Source organism: Nelusetta ayraudi, unplaced genomic scaffold (assembly GCF_046127955.1).
Source record: "Nelusetta ayraudi isolate G7.1 ecotype Tasmania unplaced genomic scaffold, CSIRO-AGI_Nayr_v1 ptg000027l, whole genome shotgun sequence".
Lineage (NCBI taxonomy): Eukaryota > Metazoa > Chordata > Actinopteri > Tetraodontiformes > Monacanthidae > Nelusetta > Nelusetta ayraudi.
Genome location: NW_027466077.1, coordinates 5,515,013 through 5,540,837, shown reverse-complemented (window position 1 = coordinate 5,540,837; position 25,825 = coordinate 5,515,013). Strand labels below are relative to the sequence as shown.

Below are 25,825 nucleotides of genomic sequence, written 5' to 3'. Positions count from 1 at the left end.
AAGAGGGGGATGTGATTTTCCCTGTCTCAGACTGAGAATATAGCACCTGTCATGTTAATACCTCCTACATGAACAATTTCATTATTTTTTGATACATGCAAACAAAAAGCTGTTACAAGACTGCATTATTAGTGTTTGTCTGTGCAGAAATGTCGTTGCTTAGCGTCAGCGTTTGATGCATTTTGTTATTCTTAAAACACAAAACACACACACACACACACACACACACACACACACACACAATATTTACTCAGTCTCAAAATTAATCGCCGAGCGGCACCGAGTCACACAATCGAGTGTAGCCACACAGTGAACTTTTGAACTCCCCCGAACGAGCTCGGTTCGTCGCTCCAGCCCTCGGCCCTCCGGCTGGAGCCGAGCGGAGCCGAGAGCCGCCGACAACGACGACGTCAGCGTCTCTCTCGTTCTTTCGCTTTTAGCGCTGCTGGCTGCTGCTGGCTGCTGCGTGCGAAGAAGAGGGGGGAGCGAGCGAGAGAGAGAGAGAGACGGAGAGAGAGAGAGCGAGAGAGAGAGAGAGAGAGAGAGGAAAAACGACGCTCGGCAAAGCAACAAGACGGAAGAGCAATGGCGACACTGGCTCGCCAAATACCAAGTGTGGATACGTTCCTGTGCGAGCCCTGGTCCTCGTTCGTCGGTGCGGCTCGACTGCGTCCTGTTGACAGTAAGTTCAGTTCGCCACCTCGTCGTCGTGTATCGCAGGGGTGTGTGCGTGTGTGTGTGCGCGCGTGGGGGGGAGGTAAAACTGTCGCGAAGTGCGCGAGCTCAACTGTCCGTGATTGAGTTGAGCCCAGCTCGTCCACTGTCGCCGCCGTGTGCACGCAGCGTCTGTCAGAGCGCTGCAAAGTAACTGTCATCTCCCCCACCACCACCACCACCACCTTAACAACCACCACCATCACTCCTCCTCTTCCTCTTCCTCCTCTCCAACACAACGTCCACTCCTGACATCATGTCAAATACGTTGTTTTCGCTGCCGTGCATGAGCCGAGCGAACCGTTTTTCGTGCACACGCACGGTAGCTTCGCCTCCTGTTAACTGTCCAGCAGCAGCAGCAGCTGTAAGTTTCTTGCGTGTGTGTGTTAGCTTTGACAGCTAGCAGCGCTAGTACCAGAGCTAATGCTAACCACCACCACCACACACGCACACACACACACACACACACCCACACACCCAACCATGCAGACAGTCAGACGAGCGTGACTCCACGCACGCCTCAACCTCCACCACACACACACCCTCCCCTCCACCTCCACCTCCCTCTTCTTCTTCTTCTTCTTCTTCTTCTTCTTCCTCTTCTTCTTCTTCTTCTTCTTCTTCTTCTTCTTCTTCACCCGCAAAGATTGTGGCGAACGCTGGCGTGCGCTGGTGAACTTTTGCCTCCCGTTGTGTTGTCTCGTCCGCACGCAGACTCGTCCGTGGAGAGCGGCGACGGGGAGCCCCGCTGCCTCGGCGAAGCCGTCCAGCTCGGAGAACAAGGTGAGGAAGTTGACACGATGCACTGCCGCCGCGTTTTGGTTTTCTGTTGGCGTTTAGGATGCCAGGTTCGTTTGTTTTCTCCCCCCACCCCGACCACATTTCACCCCTCCGTTCGACTTAAAAACCTGCGTTCAGTTCGTTTTAGTTGACGCATGTCAGGGCCAGGGGAAGAAAGCCCTCTAGTTCTATGTTGTTGTGCTTTTGTTTCTTTGTTGTTGTTGTTGTTTTTTTTTAAATGAAATTTAGAAACATGATGTGGGTCATTACTGTAATTGTTCTTAATGATACCCGCCCCCTTGCAAAAAATGTGCAAAGAACTTTAATGTAAAGCACATAAAGGGAGAAAGGTGTTTGAGTGCCTCATAACAATTAAATCTAATTGCACACAGATTATTTTCCTCTCCAGAATGAAATTGCCGCAATCTGGTGGCTTTAATGCATTTTCTTCCCCCCCCCTAATCTAAATCAAGCATTTATGCCACAAAAATATGATTGCTTTTGGAAAGAGACATACGAAGAACACCGAGAAGGTTCTGGTGGAATGATTTGATGCAAATGATTTCATGCCGTTTTTTTTAAAAAGACTAAACCAGATTGTGTTGACAATGTTGGACTTCGTTGTTTACCGTATAATGTAAACCGAATCTCAGCGCTATTTGTCTTGCATACGCTGTACTGTGCGCAGTGAAATTTTTAGTGCGTCTGCTCTAAAATGATTTAGAAACAATTCAAATCAACTGGAGCGCCAGCCTGGCTTGGATCGTTAACCATTGCGTTAATTGACCTTGTTTTTTTGTTTTGTTCCCCCCCCCCATACATTTTGGCCCCCCGTTCAACCAAAGCCCAGAGTTACATCATCGACAATGGCCTGCTACTAATCCCGTCTGCTGGGTCACGTGATGAGTGTTTACACTCTGCCCGGCAGGCGGGCAGGCATTAATCAGTGCAGGTCCCAGCCAAGCAAAGTGTCCTGAAAGTGCTGCAGTTCATATTAGTACCGTATTATCATATTATAATTTCCCTTCATTATGTGTTTTTTTTTTTAATTTTTATTAATTTGCTCCTCTTGTGAAAGGCCGTCGTTGAACGCCTTCCGCTGCAGACAGCCGTGCGCTGAAACGATGGAAATAGCTGCACGATGCGTAAGTGTCGGGTGGCCTCGGGGGACAGCGGAGCCAGAGGAGTTCCGCCGTTAAATCCCCCCTGTATATAAAAATATCCCGCAGGAAGACGTAGCCTCGCACGCAACGACCCCGAGTCATGCTGCAGAGGCATCGCAGGAGCTCGCTGACACACAAACGCAGCCGGAGGATCTCACTCTCAGTCTCGCTGGTGGTCAAATAAACTGCCCCTCCTCCTCTTCCTCCTCATCCACCTCCTGCCCCTCCTCCTCCTCCTCCTCCTCCTCATCCACCTCCTGCCCCTCCTCCTCTTCCTCATCCACCTCCTGCCCCTCCTCCTCCTCCTCCTCCTCATCCACCTCCTGCCCCTCCTCCTCCTTCTCCCTGTCTCCATTCCACCCACACACACTCCCTCACTCACTCACTCACTCACTCACTCTCATGCCTGATATTCCTCTCACAGAGCCGGACCAGAGTGGCGTTTGCGGGATTGCTGATCCGTCGGCAACGCGACTCTGAGGCCCGCTGAGAGGAATATGCGCACACGCACGCGCCTCCTCGCAAACGCGCAGGGAAAACGCATCCCCGAGCTTTATTTTCTCAGGCTGCTGCAAAAAGACAGTTTATTTATCCACTTGACACGCTCGCACGTGGCGCTCGCACGTGCGGCGTCTGCAAGATCGTGAGGCCAGGATTGAAGCAACTGGTGTGTGCGTGTGTGGTCCCAGACAGAACCAGGTTGACAGGGCACCCCCCCGCCCCCCAAACACATGCGTACACACATGATCGCAGCCAGTCGGGCCGCTCGACAGGCAGCCGCTATAGTCATGTCACCGGGAATACCCGCCGCCGCCGCCGCTATTTGTGTGTTTAGCTGAGTCTCCAGCACGGAGAAATCAGCAGGATGTCGTGTTATCACGTGTGAGGTGGCGTCTGTCAGCGAGCGGCCAGGACATCTGGCCAGGCACGCACGCAGAGGCATGTGTGCAAGTGTTGTGTTGGGCTGCTGACCGCACTGTCGGCAGGGCACGGGGATGCTTCTGAGGTGGATCACTGTGGGGGCCCTAAAGAGAGAGTGAAAGCCTCCCATGCACCCGTTTCCCTCAAGACCCGCTTTCAGGTGTTTAGCTCTCCAGCAGAGCAGAGTCGCACCGTTTATCATCCAAGGAAACCAAAGGCCAAACGCAGGCTTTCAGCTGCCTGCGAGCAATTGTTCATTTCACCAAAATACCATCTCATTAACACTATAGTAATAATAATAATATAATGATGATGATGATAATAATAATAGTAATAATAATGATAATTGTATATAATAAATAATAGTTGTTGCTCTGGAACTCAGCACCATTGATTGTGTTTGTTGACACATTTTGTATTCTGAGAATGATTTCTAAATGAGTTTTGGTCTGAATGTTCCACCAGAGCAACGCTCGGCTTTGTTTCAATTCAAGATCCGGTTCAAATTTTACTTTGGTGGTGTTTTGGCCCGTTGCCTCTTCAGGCGACGTCACGTGACTCGGGCTGCAGGAAAAGAAGGGCGGCTGAGTTTGCATCTGACACGGTGCATGCGAAGAATTTGCATTAAAAAAAAAAGTTCTTCTGTTCGCTCCGTTGATCCTTGATACTGGCCATCTCGTAATCTTTCATTGCATTGGAAAAAAAAAATGCGTTCATCCAGCTTCTTGTGTGGATATTTTTTGTTTGTTTTGTGGTAAATGAAATATCCTGGCGTGTGGGGAAAGACTGATTTCCCACAGCGGCCAATGGGCAGGCAGAGAGACACTCCATCTGGAAGCACCAGCAACCGCGTCTTGTGTGTTTTTGCCGTGTTCTCATCTTATATTCCCCACACACCGTCCTTCTTGCTCACTTCCAGGTGCAAATCACAAGACAAACGAGTAGAGCCGGCCCATAAATAGCGATTTACTGCATATTTGGTTCTCTATTGTTATTTTGGTATTGTTTTTGTTGATCAGTTCCACACGTGCGTTGGCAGAAACTGTCCTCATGCTGGTGAATGCCCGTCCTCAAGCTGCCCCGGCTCTTCAGTATGTGCAGCGACTCCCGTCGTGAGTTCGCTCGGGCAGATTAGCCTCCCAAAAAGGCTGCGCCAGAGGAGATGATGGCTATTTTCTGCCGCACACATTTGTTTTCCACCTCCACGTTCCTAATATCCTCGACGGCGGCGGGTTGAGTGGGCGGGGCTGCGTATATTTGCATGCCTCTTCTGTTCATTGTTTCGAACACCTCTCGACTGCGCCGGCCGAGGCAGCTTCTGTGTTTGGCCCGTTGTCATTCTCATTCATTGCCTCATATTTAACCAGCTTGTTTTTTTGTTTTTTTTTTATATAACTTTGTCTGTAGAAATGATCACTTTTCGTCTTTGATAATGAAATGAATCGGTAATTGGCAGCTATGAAGCACGAGAATAGAAGGTCTGGATTCCGTGCAGTTGTTGCATTTTGCCCCTAGAAGTTGAGGAAATGCAAAAAAATATATATATAGAAAAAAAAAAAGTTTTCCATCTATTCACACATGTGCGACCAGTACATTTTTTTTTATAATTATAATATAATAAATATAATAAATTAAAAATATGTAGTCGACGGCAAACGTCTGATGGATTTGCATTGTAGCTTCTGCGTTTACTATCAAAAGTATTTCGGAGTAACGGGGTGTAAACGAGGGTAAACGTGCGTGCCTGCGTCCCTGCAGGTGGATGTGGGAAGTGGCGGCGCCGACGCTAACAGGTGCGCTTCTCTCCTCAGTCATGCTCCGCCGCAGCCGCCTCTCAGCCCTGGAGGATTTCTGTCTCGTCGTCTGCCATGTCTGCAATCAGGTGGTTACTCCACAAGGCATCCTCACACACTACGGTAAGGCCGTATGCTGCACCACTACACACACACACACACACACACACACACACACACACACTTATGTGGACGGGTTATTGGAATAGTTTGTATTCACGTCGTGTCGTGCGCTTGCAGCTGACTCACGCAGTCTGAGACCGAGCGTCCGCTGCGTGATTTAGCTTCACGCTCCAGATGCGTTTGGCCCAGTGGGTGCGCAGAGGAGATCGCCGTCATCGTTTACGATCCTTCTCAACTCCCGGGCCCTGCATCCTTGAGTGGCGGCCAATCAGTGGCCTCCGTCTGGACTGACTCACTCACTCGGAGAGAAGCTCAACCTTTTTCTTTCTCTTCCATCCGTGCTGCCTCCGGCTCTGCCTCCTGCCTTTGCCTCTGAACCAGAGAAACGTTGCCGCCTCTCCTTCCGCTCCTCCCGCTCTTGCCGCCGTCTCGCGTCCTCGCCATTCTACGGCGACGCCGAGATCATCGTCGGATCCAGTTGAAACGGCTCGAGGGTCTCGAGAACGAGAAAATCCATTTATTACCCGGCGGATTTGTTTATTTCCTTTAAAGGCGGAGGAAAAAAAAAATCCCTCGAAAGTGGCCTGGCTGGGGAAGGTGTGTGTGTGTGTGTGTGTGTGTGTGTGTGTGTGTGTGTGTGTGTGTGTGTGTGTGTGTGTGTGTGTGTGTGTGTGTGTGTGTGTGTGTGTGTGTGCTACTTCTTGTTTGTTTTTGTTCACTGAACACGCTGCACATCAGCCCACGAGCTGCCGCTGCTGCCGCTGCTGCTGCTGCTGCTGCTCCCGTCTGTCGTCGACACGTGCACCAGGCCTCTGTCTGAGGACACATGGTCACGCTTTAATGAAAGCACGCACACGAGCAGGCACGCGCGTGCACACACACACACACACACACACACACACACACACAGACTGGGGGTCCGGCTTCTCCACCAGGAGGGAGGAGCCGGCGCAGCTTCCTGCACGCGCGCACGCACGCATTCTCGCTATCTGTTCGCCGGTGGAAAGAGGTCAGCGGTTATTGTCACACACACACACACACACACACACACACACACACACACACACACACACACACACACACACACAGTCATGGCATGGAGCGCCGTTTTGTCCCCGGCCCACCCGCTGTTTTTTTGTCAGCACTTCTGCCTGCTGACACACAACCAGGGTCGGGTGACGGCAGAAAACGCACACACACACACGCTGAAACACCCCCCACACCCCTCTCCGCCAGACAGCTGTACCTCCAGCAGCCCCAGCAGCCGCTCACGTCACGTCCGGGGCCTCCGTCCGTCCCCCGAACACCGAGCACCGAGCGAGTCCCGTTTCCAGCGCTGCGCCCAGCCTCTCCTCTGAGAAAGCGACCCCGTCGGGACCCTCGCGCGTCGTAGCGGACGCTTCCTCTCATCGTCGCACGCTCCCGTCGTGTCGGTGTGCGACCCAGGCCCCCGGGAGTCCAAGATGGCGGCATTTCAATGGAGTTGCTCACCCAGCGCATCCGCGGAAAAAGTTTTTAACGTCGCGCATTGATGGGCCCACAGAGCGTGCGCGGTGAGGTCACTTCCCATCGTGCCTCTGTAACTCGCATGATGTATTTGGGCCAATCAGAAGGATTGTGGAGGACGTCACTGACAGACACGTCAGGACGCAGCCAATCAGAACACAGCAGCGCGTAAGACGTCGTGACGTCACGCTGGGAATAAACTCCTCCCTGCTGAGTTTCTGGACTTTTATTGAAAGGTTAAAGTCCCATTGATTGTCACATCCAGAAGGATGCAAAATTTGTCCTCCTGCATTTGACCCATCAGCCCCTAAGAGAGCGGTGGGCAGGTCCAACCCCGAGTACCGAGTGCCGAGCAGGGGGGGGCAGTGCCAAAATACTTTTTTTACAGTCTTTGATGAGACCCAGCCGGGGATCGAACCCACAACCTACCAGTCGCACGGCGGACACTCTACCACTGGACCACTGAGCTGGTCAACGACTGAGAGATTTGCTATGAATCGCGTTTCAGGTCACAGTCGTCCTGTCAGCCGTTTTAAAGGCGTTTATTTTTGTATTGTGTTCTATGGGAAAAATGCTTTTTGGGCCCATGGGATTGTTTTGCTGCAGTGCCTCGAGTGGCCACTGGGGAAAAAATGGGCCCGCTGCCATATTGCCAGTCTGATATCCAGCAGTTCTTCTCATACATCCATGGTGCGACCACAACAAGCCCGCCTCCATTGTTTCCTGCAGGAGGGAGCCTCCCCTTGGGCCCCCCCCCTCCACCCCCACCCCCACCCCATCCCACCAACCCCCCCCTCCCCATCCCCACCGGAGAAACGTTTTTATTCATTCCAGCGGGAACGGCGGTAATGCTTGACCCCGTGCGTTGCATCAGCTGTGCACGCACACATGCACACGCAAATCCAAAGTATGCTACGGTGGGGCTGTGGGGGTTTGGTTGCTGCAGGGGTCAGTGGCTCTGAGTTATACACGCCCAGTTTGCTGCTCGCTCTGCAGGAGGAGCGCGGTGTTTACAATTCAAACTGGGATTTGTGCGTTTCACCCATGTGTGCAGAGAGGCTAATGCGTCGCATGCGTTTAGTGCATTTTGTGTTTATGTGTTGTTGTTTGCTTTTCTATTTTTTATTCATTTTATTTTATTTTTTTAAAATAAGCTCTTTACAGCAAGGCAGGCTCGCTCGCATGTTCTCAGGATAAGTGGCCCCGGTGGGGATATGAAGTAAATCCCTCGCACACCACCATCCTCTTTCTAATGAGCTTGTAAAATTAAAGAGGAAAAAAAAAGTGAAAATCTGTGTGCGGAGAAATGATGTTTTAATGCTCCTAATGGAACCCCAAAGACGGAGGTGTTTCCGAGCGCGTCCCCCTCCTCCCCCCGCCGTGTGGATGACTTCCGCGGAAGGAAGTGAAACTCGCTGCCAGCTGATTTCTTTTTTTTTTTTATTAGTGATTTGAAAGAACATTCGGGCCCCGAGACACCGACAGGAAGGGGAGGTTCCGTGAGTCACACTTCGATGCAGCGCGTTTTGATATCCCGCCGCACTCCCCCTCCCCCTCCTCCTCTTCCCCCTCCACCCCCCCATCCCCCTCCACTTCTCTCCTCTGTCACTTCCTCTTCCGCCGCCCGCGCGGTCTGGCTCCCCTGCTGGTGGTCCTCTGCGGCGCTGGCCGCTGGCTGGCTTCGCCGGCCTTAATGATCTTTTTCCCTCCGGCGCTGGAGGGATTGAGTTTACTGGCAGGTTTGGAAAAACAAAAAGCAATAGAGCGAATAAAGTCTTTTCATCCCTCTGTGCCTAACGAGCGTCTGGGGCTGTTCCCTCTCCGAGTTTTTGATGTTGGAAGGTAAAAGTGTTGCGTGCCGGCGTTTCAACACAGTGCTTTTCTTTTAGATGACGTGTGACAGCTGTCGGGAAGTTTTTCATTTTTTTTTCTTTTCTTTTTTCTCTTTTTTTGCTTTTAGACATTCTGCCCACTTACACTCGCTGCTGGAGCCGCCACCTTCCACGCTTGTGTGTGTGTGTGTTGCTGTTGTTGTTGTTGTCGTCATTAGTGCTGCGGCTGCATGCGAACAACTCGTCAAGACGTGCACCAGTTGAGCACCAGCTGCTTGGGCAAACTCAAGACGCTTGAGAAGGATTTTCCTTCAAGAACACGCCGACTCTTCCAAATCTGCGAGGGGATGAATTGTCAACTCTGTTTTTAGTGTTTCGTTTTAAAGGCCCCATGTTGGCCTCTTTGTGCAGCAGCAGTGTTCGTTTAGTCACATTGTTATATTATTGCACTTTATTTTATTCTTTTTTTTTTTTTACTTGCGACCGCCTCCGAGACGACAGTTTGTGGTCAGTGCGTTACGTTTTGTTTATGGCGACTCAAATGGAAAAATTACACTCAAGTCTTTTTTTCTTGTTCATACAAAGCACATATTTGAAGAAAGAAGAAACATGAAAGAAAGAAGAAATTAAAATTATCACATTTCTTTGAAGTGGTTGGAAATGGACAGACTTCAACGCTATTGTTGTCTGTAGATGGCGCTATAAGCAAATAAGCAACGTGCAATACCGTGGTTCTGAAAGATGAGCAATATCTTTTCAAATATTTGACTGTCTTGGGCCCCTTGTTGGTCAACACGTGTGTTGTTGTTGTCGTTGTTGTCATCGCCACCTCAAGCTAAGCAGAAATACATTAGAAAATCGAAACTTTTTTGCCCGTCTTCAACCAAATTGGGAACCCCAGCCGCTGACCTCCACGTGCCGCCCCTGACAGAAAAAGCCCCTCATGGCCCCTCAGCAAATCCCTCCTCCTCCCTGCAAAGGCGTCCCGGAGACGCTGCGTCCCGATGTGCGACAATGTGGCCATTCGTTTTGTTCTTTCCGGGTCGGTAGGAGACGGAGGTGGAGGAGGAGGGAGAAAGCCCCACGGCCTCCCTCGCCTTCACTCTGAATGTAAACAAACCCAGCTGAGCTGCCTCGCGCCGGTAGCCCCGCCCCCCTCACCCCTCTTCCAACCCCGCAGGATGAGTCCGCAGCCAATCTGCGGCCGGCGGGGCCTCCCTCTCAGCACATTGCCATAACGACAGGCAGGCAGACAGGCAGGCAGACAGGCAGGCAGGCAGGCAGGCAGACAGGCAGGAGAGACCAGCAGCGATGGTGCCCTTGTGGTCGAGTGGCTCAGTGACCTTCCCTGGGCAGACCAACGCAGTGCGACGACGTGGCTAGCTCCCACTTAGCTCAGGGCTCACAGGGGATGTCCTCCTCTGTCAATAGCTTATCATTATTATTTCTACAGATCAGTGCTTCACACATTTTTTTTTCTTTATCATGAAGTCGCGACCCAAATTTATTCCACACAAATAAATACACCAGCCCACTTTCTATCAATTATTAAAACTATGGAATTGAATTTTTGTGCACTGCAAAAATGGCTAACATTTTCTCTCTCTCTCTTTCTCTCTCTCTGAATATACATATTTATATATATGTGTGTATGTATTTTTTTGCTAATTTTTTTTTTTTTTTTTTTTAACAAAAAAGGGAACCTGCACATGAAGCCACGACCCAATCAAAACAGAAAACGCTGCTGTTGCACCTTAGATTCCAGTGGAGCAGCCTCATATATTAATTATTTGAAAGAAGGAAAAAAAGACAACAAGGAAACGGCACATTCAGCCCTGTTGTTTACTGCCTCCTGCAAATAAAAAAAAAAAAAAGCTCAAATTCTGCCTCCTGCTAAAAGTCAAAGTTCTGTCGGACTTCTCCCACTCTGGGAAAGGGCGACACGATGAAGTGAGGGACGGATTTTTAGGGCGAGAGGCTCATTACGGTGCTGAAGTACATCATTGCGCTTAATTCTGTTTGTGCCGTGTTCCGTCTTTTTCTACAGGGCAAATTTGAAGGCGGCCGCTTCTGATTTTAGTGGCAGACAGACTAAAAGCAGACTAAAAGCGGCAAGGTCACAGTCGGGACACAAGCTGTTCCTTCATGCGGCGGCGTGTTCATTAGTTCCTCCCTCTCGCCCGCAAACGTGGAAATGATCAAGAAAGACGGCGGCCGCCGGCGGGTGGGTTTCCCAATCCATTCACCTGTTGCAGGCTCATCAAGCTGTGAAATTGCCTCGACCTAAAACAGATCCTGTTCTCGGTGCACCGGAAAAACATCGGTGTGAAATTGTTGCTGCTGCTGCTGCTGCTCTTGCATACCTGCAAATTTGGCTCTGGACTTTGATCCTGCTCGCGTGAATGCAGCTGTCTCAGCCTGCAGTGGCCTATTTACACACCTGCAATTTCTGCGCGCGCACACACACGCACACACACACACACACATTGACACACTCTGGTCAAAATGAACGTCTGCCTTGTGCCAAACACGCTCTGTGAACTCACAAAGGGGCGTTCAGTGCACAAAAGTGAGCCGAGCGAATCACGTGCTGGAAATTCCGACACAAAACGAGAGAAAGAGGTGACCGGCACACCTGCGAGCGACGCACTTTTAACGCCTGCTCCTCTCTCACACCTGCTATTATCACGCACGCAGGTGCGTGTGCTTAGTGCGCGCGCACACAAAGACACGGGGTTTGCAGAGACGCATCACACAAACATCACACCCCCGTCGCACCGCAGCCACCGCACACTTTCATGTGCAGTCTGAGCAAACGCGTGGGGTTCGGCGCCCCCTTTTGTTGTACCTCCGGCTGCTCCTTCGCCCCGACTGGGAGTGTTTCCTTCCACTTCACCTCAGTGAAGCTGCAACGGCATCTGTGAATTATTTGTTTACTTTCACTATTCATTTCAATGAAGTTGCTCACCCAGCGCATACGCCGAAAACGTTTTTGACTCTGTAACTCGCACAATCTCATTGGCCAATCAGAAGGATTCTGGAGAAGGTCACTTACAGACACGTCAGGACGCAGCCAATCAGAACGAGCTGAGACACAGCAGCATGTACGACGTTGTGACGTCACGCTGGGAATACCCTTTTTTTCTTGTGATTTCCTGGCCTTTATTTATTTTTTTTAATGACTAAAAGACCGTAACTGAAAAATCAATTATAGAAAGATTTGCTACGAATCGTGTTTCAGGTCACACTCGTCCTGTTTTTAAAGGCATTTATTTTTATTTTGTGCTCCGTGGAGAAAAAAAATGCTTTTCATGCCCATGGGATTTTTTTTTGCTGCAGTATCTCGAGTGGCCACTGGGGAAAATTGGCGCACCGCCATGCTGCCAGACATCCATCATAATAACTCACTGCTACTGCAACTGCCATGTGGTTTTTAATTGTCACTTCGAGGACCCGCAAAGCAATTTTAACTCCAACAGTTTCGCTCTTGAACCCGAGCCGCTGTTTTTGGCTGTTGCGATTTGGCAGGAAATCCAGCTAACCACACGTTGCCATCTCTGCAGTCACGGCCCCGTTAATGCATCATTTATCAAATGCACTTGGCAAGTTCTGCAGATGTTGATTGCAAAAAAAAAAAAACCCACTGTAGCCAGTTTGTCACAATAAAATGCTGTTTGTTTGTTTGTTTTTGTTTTTTAAGTCAAAAAATTAGGTCCATTTCTTGGGATCTGCCCCTTTGTGATGCACTGACAACTCGAGGCTCTGCCCTCGGAGATTCATTATTTATGTCCTTCCTCCTCACACCTGGAAGGTCCAACAGCTGAGCGTTTATCGCGGTGGGCTGACAACACAGGGCTAAAAATCCAGAGCATGGCTTTAGAATGGGACCTTCTCGAAATGCTTCTGTGTGTCCGGTGTTCTCTCCTCGTGTCCTCTTCTGTGTGTCGTGACACTCTGACCCTCTGCTTCCCCCCTCAGGTAGCCGGGGTGTAGTTACCCTGTGAGACAGTCAGAGAGAGCGACACACTGTGCTGGACGCCCACCCCCCACCCCCCGCCCCCACCCAGTTCTCTCCCCCCCGTTCCCTCCCACCACCCTCCTCCCGCAAAGACATGCATAGCAAAAACCGTAAGTGGAAGCCCCTCCTACATCCTCACAGCCCCTCCCCCAACACTTCTTTGAAATCTTCTCTTCATCTCTGTGCAGTTGTGTTTTTGCTTCACTTCTGAGTTAAAACGGTTTTGTTAAGATAACAGATTGTTGTAATTCCTTGCGCGCGGAGACTCTGGCGAGCTGCTAATTCGAGAAATGTTGACTTAATGGAGTTCTAAATACCTGGCTCCTTTCTGCGGAGAGGTGCTGGCACAGATTTTTACCCCGCCCCCCCCACAAACACCACCACCACCATGTTGCAGCGCAGCCATCTGGCATCTCACACACTCGCCACAGAGTGAGGCACTCATAAGAAATCAAATCGCCTCCAAAGCAGAAGTACCTGAAGGCATCGTCACTCAGGTGGTGTGTTAATCTGCCTGTTTCTGTTTTGTCGTGTTCTTCAGAGAAGCGTCACGTCTCCCCCGTCCCTTCCCGGAGCCCCCTGGTCCCCATGAAGTCCAAGGTGCCCGCCGCCGTGGCCCTGGCCACGGCCCTGGCCACGGCCCCCAGCCCCGGGGACACGTTGGCCTTCAGGGTCCCCAGGGACTTCCCCCACTCCCGCTTCAGCAAGGCGCCACTCGCCGTCTACCCGCCGAAAGGGGCTCGGAACAAGACCTGGTGGGTGTAAAAATGTTCATTCTTCACTCTTCTTCTTCTTCTTCTTCTCCTGTGAGGGGTGCGCTGTCCCTTCCCGACCAGGTGAACCCGTTTCCTCCAGTACTGGTACTCTTGTGCCAGCAGCTCTGGATCCTCCGTGGCGACTCCCTGAGGTCGGAGGTCATCCTCGATCGGGAGGGGGGCTCCCCTAGTGGCCGCCTCCATCCTGCAGCCTGAAGGTCCTTCCACACCGGGAGCGAATTTGCAAGGCGAATATTTGCCTCAAAAAATGGTTCAAAATAGTTGGCATGGCAACAAAATGTTTTTTGCTTATGAAAATGAAAAATTATGAAAAGATGCCTTTGCTGAAACGTGATGTTGCTGTTTGATTTAGAAGCAAACAAAAAAAAAAAAGATACTGGTCATTTTTTTCTATTTAGTTGTTGTTTTTTTTCTTTGATATAAAAAGTCTTGTTCTTGTCTCAGTCTCGATGCTCTTTAGTCTTGATAGTGTCTTGGTCTCGGTTGGTGCGGTCTTGACTCCAACACTAGCTGCCAGGGCTCTTCTGCGGTTGACCTCTGGCTTTAGGTCGCCGTTGTCCGTCACCACGGAGCCGAGACATTCAAAGCTCTTGATAGGTTCAACAGTTTCATTGCCGAGCTGAAGAGGCGGTGGATCAGGTCCGTCACCGACATGCGGGAACTTGGTCTTTGTCCAGCTCGCTTTTTCATTTTTTTTTCTTCCTTCCTTTTTCACTGTTGGAAGAAAAAGAAAAAGAAAAAAAACAAAACTATGATAAATAAGAGATTCCGCACCAGGATGTTGGAACCTCTGTTTCTCTTCCCGTCTGCAGCGTGTCCCTCCCCGTCGTCAGCCTGGAGAAGATGCCGTGCCTCGGCCGGGCCGACTCGGCCTCGCACGCCCGCCTCACCTCCACCCCCTCCAACCCCACCGCGCCCTCCCCCTGCTCCCTCAAGCCGCCGTCCCTCCCCCAGCGCGCCGGCGAGAAGCTCACCAACGGCCGTCCCGCGCCATCCCCGTCCCCCCTGGACGGGCGGCCCGGCCCGGCGCGCTCGCCGCTGGACAGGAAGCCATCGCCGCCACTGCCGCTGCCGCAGTTGCCCTCCCCCGCCCAGCGCCCGGCGGCCGTGCCGACGCCCACGTCGTCGTCACCGTTGACGCCTTTCGAGAAGAAGCACGAAAACGGAACCAAGTTGTCGTCAAAGCCACAGAAAAGAGGCTCAGGTCGGTTCAGCTGCACTTGTTTGGTTCTCCTCCTGAACTTTTATTGAACCTCCGTCACTTAACAGTCCTCCTGTTAGTGAGGAATACATTGATTATGTTAATTGAAGGGAAAAAAGAAGAAGGTTCGCTCTGTTAAAATTGAATCGAATAGAGTAGAACGCCTTTAATGAGCCCATGTTGGGGAGATTTGCATCATGAGAGTAAAGGTGTAGTGCAAAGAATTTAATAAATTAATTATATCATATTGAATAATAATTAATAATTATATTCATTAATTCTATTTAATTAATTACCCATTGATTCCCGAGCTCAGGGTCACAGGCGTCTGCTGGAGCTTCTCCCAGTTGTCATAGGGTAAAGGCAGGGTGACACCCTGGACAAGTCAACTAATTATATTAATTAAAAAGAAAATGGGAAATAAAAAATGAAATTAATTATTTGTAGGCTGCGAAAGGAAAAAACAAGTTATTTACATCGTATGAACAGTTGGGTTATTTCCCAGCTATCTACATACTGACATACAAATAAAAGTGGTGTTGAGGTTGAGCTGCAGGCGTGTCGGTTCACCACCATACAAGCAAAGGTGATCTCAGGAAGGTTTACGGTGGAAAAAATACATGATGTCCCTTTAACAGCATCTTGCTCTTAATCTCCAAAACGCTGGAGGCTGAATGTTGAGGGTTGAAACCCCTGACGCAAGAATTTCCCCCTCCAGCACGCTCGCACAGTCAATGCGAGGGTCTCACACTCTGCATATTGTTTTGTTTTTTGTTTAAAAAAAACAAGCAAATTGTTCTCTGAAAAACCTCCCGGGTGAATGTTTGGCCGTGGACTGGACAGGCAGCGGCGCCTCCCCGAGGTTTCCCACGTCTGCCTCCCTCTGACTGACCGACTCCTCTGGTCGCGCTGGGTCGACCGTCTGTCTGCTGCGGCTTCCTCTTCCTCTTCTCCTTCTTCTCCTCCTCCACACGCTGCAGTCTCTTCTACCACAACACCCTCTTCTTCTTTCTCACAACCTCCCACTGCCAGCAAGCTTCTTGAGAGATTTCCCCCCCCCCCCCCCCCAACTCCTCCTCTCACTATCAGCCTCTGTATATCTCTCTCTACTGCACTCCCACTCTGGCCTCATTACTGCTTTTTTCCCCCTGTAACCCGCTCAGGTTTTCTTGCTGATTTGGGATTTTTATTATTTTTTTCTCGCTTTACTGATCTGGTTCTTTTTTTCAAGTTTCCTTGTTGTTGCTTGTTATTTTTTGAAGTGGGTGAAAAGTAAGTAAGTGGTAATTCTCACCCAGTAAACTCTTATTTTTCTGTTCACCAAACACAGCTGTGGGCTCGAGCATTAAACTGTCCCGCTGTTCCATCGTCATTGTCTTTCTCTCAGAGTTGAAAAGTGTCAGACAAATTGATTATCCGCTGGGAGACAATTATTATTTTTTTTTTTTTGTGAAAGGGAGAGAGGATGGAAAAAAACACAGTTTAGAGCTCAGATTCGCTCCCGCTGCTGCTGGTCGTGACCTGAGATGACACTCACTTCACAGTCAGCGTGCAGGACCCTGGCAGCGGCGGAGCGACGAGGTATTAGCGCACATCAAAGTCCACCCGCTGGATTCCTCTCATTAAAGCGGGGGAGGGAGTAAGAGTGAGAGTTTTACCGGGCTGACAGTCCCAGTTGACTCTTGTCAGGCTGCCAGTGCTTCCTGTCAGGAGCGATTTGTCAAAGCGCGCCGCGTCCGTACGGTTTGTTTGTACAGCGGAGGCATCGCGGGCTGGACCGCCGGGCGCTGCTGACGAGCAAAAAGAAAGGGGGGTGGTGGGTTCAGGGAAATGTAATGAAGGAGGGAGTGACAGAGTGAGAGATTGATGCCTCCTTCATGTACCAGCCCGATGGGGTCTTTACTTTGACTTTTTCTTGCAGGCAGAGTGTTTGATCCCAACAAGCACTGTGGAGTCCAGGACCCCGAGACGAAGCGGCCCTGCACGCGCTCGCTCACCTGCAAGGTAACTCCCACCACACCTTCATCTCACTCGCCGTCTTTCTCCTAGTTGCACACTGGAACTTTAATCTGACTGGTAAAGAAAGGATTTGGGAAAACGGGATTTCAAAACGGACCAATCAGAAGGCAGCGTAGCTCTTTACATGGGAGAGAGCCATCAAGTTCTCATAAAAGCGCTCGATCCGGCTGCCGGTGACACAAACGCCTCTCTGGCCAGCACCAAGGAGACAATGATGAAAGTTTTGTTTGGCGGCAGCTTCCTGTTTCCTGTCTGAGCCGGAAAAGCGGCTTTGTGTTTGCCGCCGCGAGTCACAACTTTCGGTACCAGCGTCGAAGCACCGATGGGCCCCGGCCTGCCTTGATGAGGCAATTATGGATGCCTGTCTTTGAGCTGTAAATAAACCCTTTTTTTTTTTCTTTAATCGCTTCTTGCAGGCTTAACTAATCGCTCAAAGCTGGTTATTAAGTCATTAAACATGTATCGAGGCAGGTCGACGATGTCGTCTCAGACGGAGCAAAGCCAGTTGGTCCTTAAATGTTTTTTAGGGTGAGTTCAGGTTTGATCCTCGAGGTTGTTTCTCCCGTTTTTCACGTTTCAGCTTAAAAATGGTTTTATCGTGCAGTCGTAGCTCCGTTAAAATACACACGCGTGTGTAAATTTTGATAAAACCAAGAAGAACGGATGGAAACAAAAGTTTTTAATGTTCCTCAGTTGATTAGTAGTTGACTGTGTAAAATCTCAGATTTATTGTCAGTCCATATTGAGGCGCAAGATTGGATTAGATAGATTTTATGGCCCTTGATCCTCATTTACTGTCATAGAGTTACATTTTTTTAACATAATTTAACAACTCAACATTTAGATTTTTAGTTTGATTGACTTCCTAATGATTCCTCAGAAGAGTGTCAACCTCACCTTTGTGTCCTAAAAAGGTGACTAGACTCTAGTTCTCGGAAGCCCTGCTAGTTTCCACCTTCAAAGTTCAATGCCGATTGCATATCATGACCTCGTCTCTGTGCGCCGCACAGACTCACTCCTTGACGCACCGCCGGGCCGTGCCGGGCCGGAGGAAACACTTCGACGTCCTCCTGGCCGAGCACAAGGGCCGGCCGAAGGAGGGAGCGAGGGAGAAAGACAAGGACGGAGCGGCAGGAGGGAAGGAAGGCGCCGGCCAGCAGGACAGCGCCAGTCCCAGCAGGCCTCACTGCCACAACGGACGGCCCCTGTCCACGCTCAAGCTGCGGCTGGCCAGCGCACACATACCCCGGTGAGTCAACGGACCATCCACGCATGCATGGAGGGTGAAACTCCTTCTTAATATCTGAGTGTGTGTGTGTTTATATCCAGACTTTCACTTGGGATTGGCAAGATGTTTGTATCAAATCTGCAGAAATTAGTTTTCTTCTATTTGTTTGTTCACTAATAATTGGAAACTTTTGCCCGCAAGAACACCAGTGATTTATAATAGCAACAGCTTTGGTTGTGTAGTGATTTTCCAAAACAAATAGAATGGCAACATCTATCACACAAACAAATAAGCAAGCAAAACTACAAGTCGAAAAATGAAAATGATGTAGAAACCCAAAATTATATTGTGACATTGCTTTTATTTTAGCAACTCAGTTAGATGTTTACCTCTTTTTCATGAGTCTCATCTACTGAAAAAATATGTTCTTTTTTTAAACGTCCCTGTTTAGTTTTTTTTACAGAGGCAGGAGAAATAATTGTCTTTAACATTTTTGTCCACCAGGTGGTGCTGTTAATAAGACTTCCGTAAAAGAGAAGCACCCAGCACGACTGCTGTAGTAAAATTGATACTAAAACTTTATATAGTTTGCTCATACGAACATGAGGATAATTGTTTTCAGTATGAAAGAACTTATTGTGTGAAATATTAGTTTTATGTTTCTGCATATACATTTCTTACACTCTCACTCACCTGTTCCAAAAGCCAGAAAGTCACCCGTGTTTTATTCGGTCACCCATTTTACCCCCCTCATCTTGTATTTACTTATTATCACTGTGTCTACCCAAGGGTGCCAGGGCTCAGCAGCTCCGCCTCCAGCGCTGCAGCCCCGGCAGCAGCCCCTGGCCCGGCCGCTAACCCGGAGCCCACCTCTCTCAGCTGGCCGGTGGTGGCAGCTGGCGACAGCGGACGGCTCTCCAGCGATGAGGGAGACGGTGAGCCGACGGAGGACAATGACGCACCTGCCTGCCACTACTCGGACCACCACCCTCAGCCCGCCGGGGTAAATAAACGAAGCCGCCACTCTAGCGGATGGCGGAGACTCATCGCTTTCAGCTGCTCAGTGTTGTTTCATTAACATAGCCCGAAGACTCATGTATTGTTTTAGAAGGCCCAGCATTGTGTGGGATTTGCAGAGAAAACACACACACAGACCTTAAATTGGAAACAGTTCCTCTTATGTTCACAAATCCAGCTGATTCTTTGGCTGGAGGCTGTAAACAGAGGGCTAAATATGCTGTGTTTTTTTTCGAGATCCATCAAGTTGTTTTTTAATTGGGAAAATGATTTGGGCCAAACCGCTATCGCTTTAAATAGATGATTTGCGACAAGTGTTTTATTCTGAAATCCCAGCTTATATTTTTTCATGTTTAAAGTTTGGAAATTGATAATGTAGAGCAGAAACTTTTTTTTGTTTTTTGTTTTTTTGCCAAGCGGAAAACAAAATGAAAGTGTGACTCATCGCCCTCGGCAGATCGCTCATTGTTCTCGATCACCCTCTCAGCCACAACAACCACTAAAAAAATAAGAACGTTTCAAGGTTCAAGCTGCTGCCATGAAGTGTTTGTCTTGGAGAACACATCATTAACCTTGGATTATTCCCCACATCACTCAGTGTTTATTACACTCTCCTCTCCACGCTCACTCGGTGCATGCTGTTGCCCCCCCCATCCCCGCCTCGCTCTCACTCGTCTTCTCATCTCCACATAATCGTCCGTTTTCCGGATCGTCTTTTTTTCTCTATTACCCTGTGTATGTGTGTGTCTCTGTTTTGTGACGTCTTTCTCATCAACACACCCCTCAACGCCTTCTTCCCCTGATCCCCCTCTCCGCTCTTGACAGTTGTGCGTGTTCAGCGGCAGGCTTGTGGGACGAGGCTCCTACGTGTTCGACCGGCGGTGGGACAGGATGAGGCGGGCGCTCCAGAACATGGTGGAGAAGCACCTCAACGCGCAGATGTGGAGGTGAGAGCGCGTGGGCGGAGAGGGGAAAAAAAGTGTTGCCTCAGATTCAAACTTTCTGAGCCCCGTTGAAGAAGTTGTGCGACTCTGCAGAGGTTGACAGGGAGGAAACGTTGAGTTTGAGCGCCACTCAACAGGTCGGATACGGCAGGAAGTGATTGCTTTTGAAAAGGGGTATTATTATTATTATTATTATTATTATTATTATAGATGAATTATTCTGTAGATACTATAGATAGCTAATTTGATTTTCTTATTTTTGACTTTGTACTTTTTCTACTTGATACTATTGCCTGCTTCTGCTCTATTTCTACTCATCGTGTTGAGTTGGAGTTGAAAAGTGATTTTCCATTGGGGATAAATATTATATTATATATTATGTATTATATGCATGTATTTGTATATTATTGTTGAATGTATTGATTGTGATTTCTGATTTTTTAGAATAGTTTCCAAGTTGTTGAAAGATGTAGAAGAAGAGAACCGTGCCCCCGTCCCTCCTCCAAACAATAAAAAGAAAACATATTCCTTGTGACTGAACGCATTGGCTGGCCATCAGTGTACCTCCGGTGCTCCGTTCTCATGCTTGTCCCTTCCCCTTCCAGGAAGGTGCCGCTGGCGTGCGAGAGCCTTCCCCTCTCCTCCCCCTCTTCCTCCTCCTCCTCCGCCACGACCCCCCTCCTCTCCTCCCCCCCCAGCTCCCTCTCCCTCTACACGGCGACGTTCCCCCAGTCCGCGGCCGCGGCGCTCGGCATCCGGAACCCCGCCGCGCACGCCGCCGCCCCGCCCGTCTCACCGCCACCCAAGGCCCGCAACGGCGTGCACGCCGCCAGCCGCCCGGCCCGGGACCTGGAGGTCCCGGCGCCCGGCTCGGTGAAGAGGAGGAACTCCTCCCACGCCTCCTCTTTCCCCCCTCACCTCTCGTTCCCGCCAGCGGACAACCACAGGAGGAACGGCAGCGGCTATCACACGTCCCCGCTGGGCTCGGCTGCCAGGAGGAAGGGAGGAGGAGGTGGAGGAGGTGGAGGAGGAGGAGGAGGAGGAGGAGGCTTTGGCCACGGGAGGCTCTGGGGCGCTGAGGACTCGCTGTTCAAGGCTGAGGCCTTACAGAACCACAACATGCACAACAGGTTGGTACTCACAGCGCCGACGAAGTTGAGAGTCGTCGCTTTCAAAGAGCTTAAAACATAGGAGGGACATTTGAGTTCAATGCTCCCACACTTTGCTCATTTGTGTGTGTGTGTGTGTGTGTGTGTGTGTGTGTGTGTGTGTGTGTGTGTGTGTATTTCTATCCCGACACAGTAGAGGCACCGTGAAATGAATATTTGATCATATGAAACACTTTTTTTGCATTTCTATTTTTTTTTTTGGACCTTTGCCCCAAAACACAATATTGTTGTCGTTTGTCACGCATTGAGATACTTTACGACGTTGCTAAAGTCACAATTCCATATTGTGGCATCAAACTTGAATTGCGTATGTGGTTTGTACGCGGTTGCGTTGCATCAATTTAAGGAATCACTCGCAAAGCAAAGTGTAACTCAAGATATGCCAGTCAGATCTAAACAGCAAAAAGCACACGGAAATATTTTTTCCTAATGCAATGTAATAATGTGAGCACATACACACAATGTGAACCTTGAATCCCAACGTCTTTCAGCGGCATTGACTTGGACTGAATTACAATTTTTTTCTTCTTCTTTTTTTTGCGATTTTACATCCATCCACTGATATTCACGATGCGTCGCGACTCACCTCCAGGCGTGAACACTGATTCTGCTGTGAGATGTTACGTGTAAGAGTATTGCCAGTAACGGAACATCAGATCGGTGTCCATCTTTCATCGGCGACTCTCAGAACAACTCGACGCGGCGTTGTCGTCGCGGAGGCGCATTAAAATACGAGCGGTGTGTAAACAGCGAGGTGAGGTGAGGTGAGGTGAGGCGGCGGCGGCGGCGGCGTAGAGGCTCCATTAAACCTGCTCAGATGATTTTTCCACCACTCTGAATAGATTTACTGTCGGGCATAAATTCCTGTCCCCTGGAGCATTTTGCGTGTCACTAATTGCGAGTTGTCCCTCCTCACCCACCCCCTCCCCTCCCCCCCTCTTTCTCTGGCACTCTCAGCCGTGACGCCGTCGGTGGTGGGGGTGCACCTTACGCAACCCACAGGGGGGCCGCCTCTGCCCCCCAGCCGCCCCAGGCTGCCCCCTGCAGGCCGTCGGCCCGCCAGCCCGGAGCGGAGGGGAGGAAGAGGAGGAGTCCCAGCGCCCTGAGGGAGACGGCCAGCAAGCTGAGCCGGCCAGACGGCGGAGGGATACTGACCTCCGGCCCCGAGTCCCCCAGACAGGTGAGCGCGACCTGTCAGTCAGATGCGACACTGGAAGTGGGTTGCCTTTCTGGCATGGCCTCCACTTTAACCAAGATCTCTGGAGTTAAAGTTCCAGTGGACTCTGAATTGTGTCTACTTGGGAAGTTAACCTGTATCTGTGGCTCGCGAAAGAATGCACGCCTCAAAGTCAAGGAAGTTGCTCTGTGTGTGGCCAAGAAGTGGAAATATGATCCTCTTCTTATTGACAGGCGGCCTTTTGAAATGAATAGTTGCATTTCTCAGGAATAAATCACATATTTTCTCAGAAAACAGTTTAGCACCCTCTGGAACATTTAGCGGCCATATTTAGACCAAGTAATTGAGTCATTTGTACAGATTTTACACACTGACCTTTCTTTTGTTGTTCTTTGGAGGGGAGGGTGATGGGTTCCTTCTCTGCTTTGTTTTGTCTGTGTAATATTGGTGTGTTGACTGGTTTGTTTACATTGCAAACTGAAAATGAAAGAAAAAGACAGGTGAGCACATCCGCATTCATCGATCCATATGTCTGAGTTGCACTCTGATCAAAATGAAAACTCCTCAACAACTTGTGGTTGCAACCAAGATGTCAGAAGATTAAAGCAAAAATAATGTTGCATGTTATTTGTTGTTGTTTTGTTTTTTTTACTGTATATTGTTTTTTGGGGGGAATATCCTGCCGTAGCAGCTGATGGGCGTCTCACACACAGCAGGAGAAGAAAATGGGTCGGGGGGGGGGGGACGTGTTAGTTTTGGATGTGATGACAGCCAAACCAGCCTCCAGCATCCAACCGCGGTGGTTGTGCTGGATTAACTTCCCGTTTCAGGGATGAATTCTACTGCTCAAGTGACTTTTCACTTCTCTTATTGCTCTCGTCACAACACAAGTGCGTCAAAGGCTTCCGCAAAAAAAAAAAAAAATAAATCCCTGCCATTGATCCTGAATCTTGTCACTCACACGTTTGTTTCCGTGTTTTATATTTGTTTGTTTCTGTGTTTCCCCTCCGCCAGCAGGGCAGGTTGCATCACTGACAGGAACGGCTCTCCTGGACTTGAACATCGGGCAGCTGCGCAGGCTTCCACGGTTTGTGACCTTTGACCTCACCGCTCTTCCAATTGAACGCACCTCTGAGATCTCCAAAAAACAAACAAAAACTTTTATGTGGGGAATAAAATGGAGCTTTATTTTTTAAATGTTTTGGATTTATTTTTTGGGGGGATTTTTTTTGTAAATGGAAAGCTGCTGCGAGTTGCTGTTTTTTTCAGAACAACACAGTGGAGTACAAGAATCGTCTCCTTCTGAAAAGGGAATTTGCCTACCGAGCCGTTGAAGGCGTCGTGAATCAAAAGCACACTTGAATTCTTTCCGTGGGGGGGGTGGAGTCAATCACTTTTTTCTGGTTTTCTGGTTGTTCCCGCCCGCTTCCACGGTGCGCTGAGGAGGGACTGTTTTCCGGGACTTGGATCGTTTGGAGGACCTTGTGATGCAGATGCTGCAGGACCCGGCCTCCATGAGTTTTTTTTTCCCCACTTCTTTTCACTTCCTGTCAGATGGAAAGAGCGGCGGCTGCGGGAGCTGCTGGGTTTGTTGGGGTTTTATTTCCAGCATTGGGTCTCTTTATTTCCCAGTGTGACGGTGTTTTCGAAGTGCACTTACTGCCAGCCCTGGCAACCCCTGGCTTAGCTCCCTGCTGACCTGCAGGGCAGCCTCACTAAAAATGACAAAAACACGGAAAAGCAGGGGAAGAAAGATCAGCTGTTCGTGTTACCAGGACTGTGCGGGGCGTTTTATTTTGAAAGGAAATCCGAAGTTACCTGAAGATTGTCAGGAGCGTTTGCTCAACACAGACTCTTCACCCTGAAAGGAATTACTACGCCGTTGGATTATTCTATATATTTTTTTGTATGATAATTTATCTTTCCTAATTTTTCTAACTGACTGTTCTGAGAGACACTTTGAGCAAAAATAATGAGTAATATTAATAATAATGATTTCTAGGACTTTCAGAGGAAAAATGTCAAAAGTATTATGAGTCTCGCATTGTTGGAGATGTGTACATATCTTTTATTATTTTTGTATTTATTAATAATTTTCCTTCTTCGGTTTTTGTTACCCACTACTATGCTTTGTTTTGTTTTGTTTTGTTTTTTTACTGATGCTGAATTCGCCCTGGTTTTTTTAAGTCCAACCCTTGTCGTTAGCAAGTTCCCCAAAACTTTTTTCTACCAAGTCAAGTCATCCACTTTAAAAAAAAATGTTGGTCTGCATTGCTCGAGCTGAAAAAGACGTCATTGACAGGAGCAAATTCTTGCTGCGTCTTCTCAGAAATAATAATAATAAAAAAAAAAGGATATGATGCAACAAGTAAACCACCGAACGTCTAACACTAAAATAAAGAAAACAGTGCAAAAGGCAAAGAGGGTGACTTCCATCGATATTTTCAGAACATTGTCTCTGAAGACCTGTTTCATTCAGAACTGTTTTATTATACTGCACCCCACAGACTTAAAAACACGCACAACGTATTAACCGCGAGTTAGCAATGAGTAATGGCAGCAGTCACTTCATTCAGCAGTGTTTCCCCATCCTGCTATTGAACTGCAGTTGAGTTTTCTTTTTTTTTTTTGTTTTTTTACAGAAAACCAGAACCTTAAGTCTGGTTTTCACAGAAAGTCCCCCCCCACATTCCTGTTGGCCTGTGGTTCTTCTCTCTGCTCCGTCCGGCGCTCAGCGCTGGACTTTAAACTCTGTTAAACTTCCAAGGCCCCGGTGCTGTGTGTCGTCTTGGTGTGATAATGCTTTTGTGTGTGTGTGTGTGTGTGTGTGTGTGTGTGTGTGTGTGTGTGTGTGCGTGTGCGTGTGCGTGTGCGTGTGCGTGTGATCAAATCAGGTAAAAAAAAAAAGAAAAGAAAAATGCCTTCACTGACTCTGCAGCTTCCGTTTTCTTTTTCTTTTTGTTTCTGCCGATCTATACCTTCACTATGTTATATGTATTTCAGCGTGCAAGTTCTGCCGACCGCATACCTGAAGTGGAAGCCGGCTTTTTTTCTTTCTTTTTTTTTTCTTTTTCTTTTTTTTTTTTTACCTGAGCCTTTATGGCAGTCTACAGGCAAAAAGCGGTGGGACGTTTCAAACGACCCGATCGGAACCTTCCAAAGTCCGCCTGGTAACAGATGATGTCATGAGGATCCCATCCCCAACTTTTCCGAGAGTGCGTGCGTGTTAATGATTTGCACTGTGCCCTCAACTTGTTCTGTTTATTTTTGTAAGGGTTGACGGAGGGGGAAGGGAGGCGTCGGGGTAATTCTTCTTCTTCTTCTTCTTCTTCTTCTTCTTCTTCTTCTTCTTCGTACAATTAACTGATCGCTAATTCATTTTAACGGCATTTTCTATCGCGACTCCGAAAGCAGCGTGTAATTGCTCAATAAAAGCGGGTGTTG

The 25,825-nt window shown here is 49.1% G+C and overlaps 1 protein-coding gene across 4 annotated transcripts; it reads left to right on the top strand.

The window, feature by feature from the left end:
- Positions 1 to 363: 363 nt before the first annotated feature.
- atxn7l1 (ataxin 7-like 1) lies at positions 364 to 25,253 on the top strand. Of its 4 annotated transcripts, none has more exons than XM_076030270.1 (12): positions 365 to 682; positions 1,429 to 1,497; positions 5,390 to 5,494; positions 13,392 to 13,605; positions 14,439 to 14,830; positions 16,749 to 16,831; positions 17,857 to 18,095; positions 18,864 to 19,077; positions 19,917 to 20,038; positions 20,641 to 21,165; positions 22,162 to 22,384; positions 23,399 to 25,253. In XM_076030270.1, the coding sequence occupies exons 1-12, from the start codon at positions 586 to 588 to the stop codon at positions 23,414 to 23,416; spliced, it is 2,301 nt and encodes a 766-aa protein (XP_075886385.1). In that variant the 5' UTR covers positions 365 to 585; the 3' UTR covers positions 23,417 to 25,253. The 4 variants fall into 4 exon arrangements, with proteins under 4 accessions (XP_075886386.1, XP_075886385.1, XP_075886384.1 ...); XM_076030269.1 differs by having other exon boundaries at positions 23,396 to 25,253; XM_076030271.1 differs by lacking the exon at positions 1,429 to 1,497 and having other exon boundaries at positions 364 to 682; positions 23,396 to 25,253.
- Positions 25,254 to 25,825: the final 572 nt, after the last annotated feature.

Bases quoted from the DNA above. Each gene is read 5' to 3' on its own strand.
- atxn7l1 (XM_076030269.1), top strand. From the start codon at position 586: ATGGCGACACTGGCTCGCCAAATACCAAGTGTGGATACGTTCCTGTGC. The intron at 683-1,428 runs GTAAGTTCAGTT...GTCCGCACGCAG, and splicing joins TCGACTGCGTCCTGTTGACA to ACTCGTCCGTGGAGAGCGGC. The intron at 14,831-16,748 runs GTCGGTTCAGCT...TTTTTCTTGCAG, and splicing joins GCCACAGAAAAGAGGCTCAG to GCAGAGTGTTTGATCCCAAC.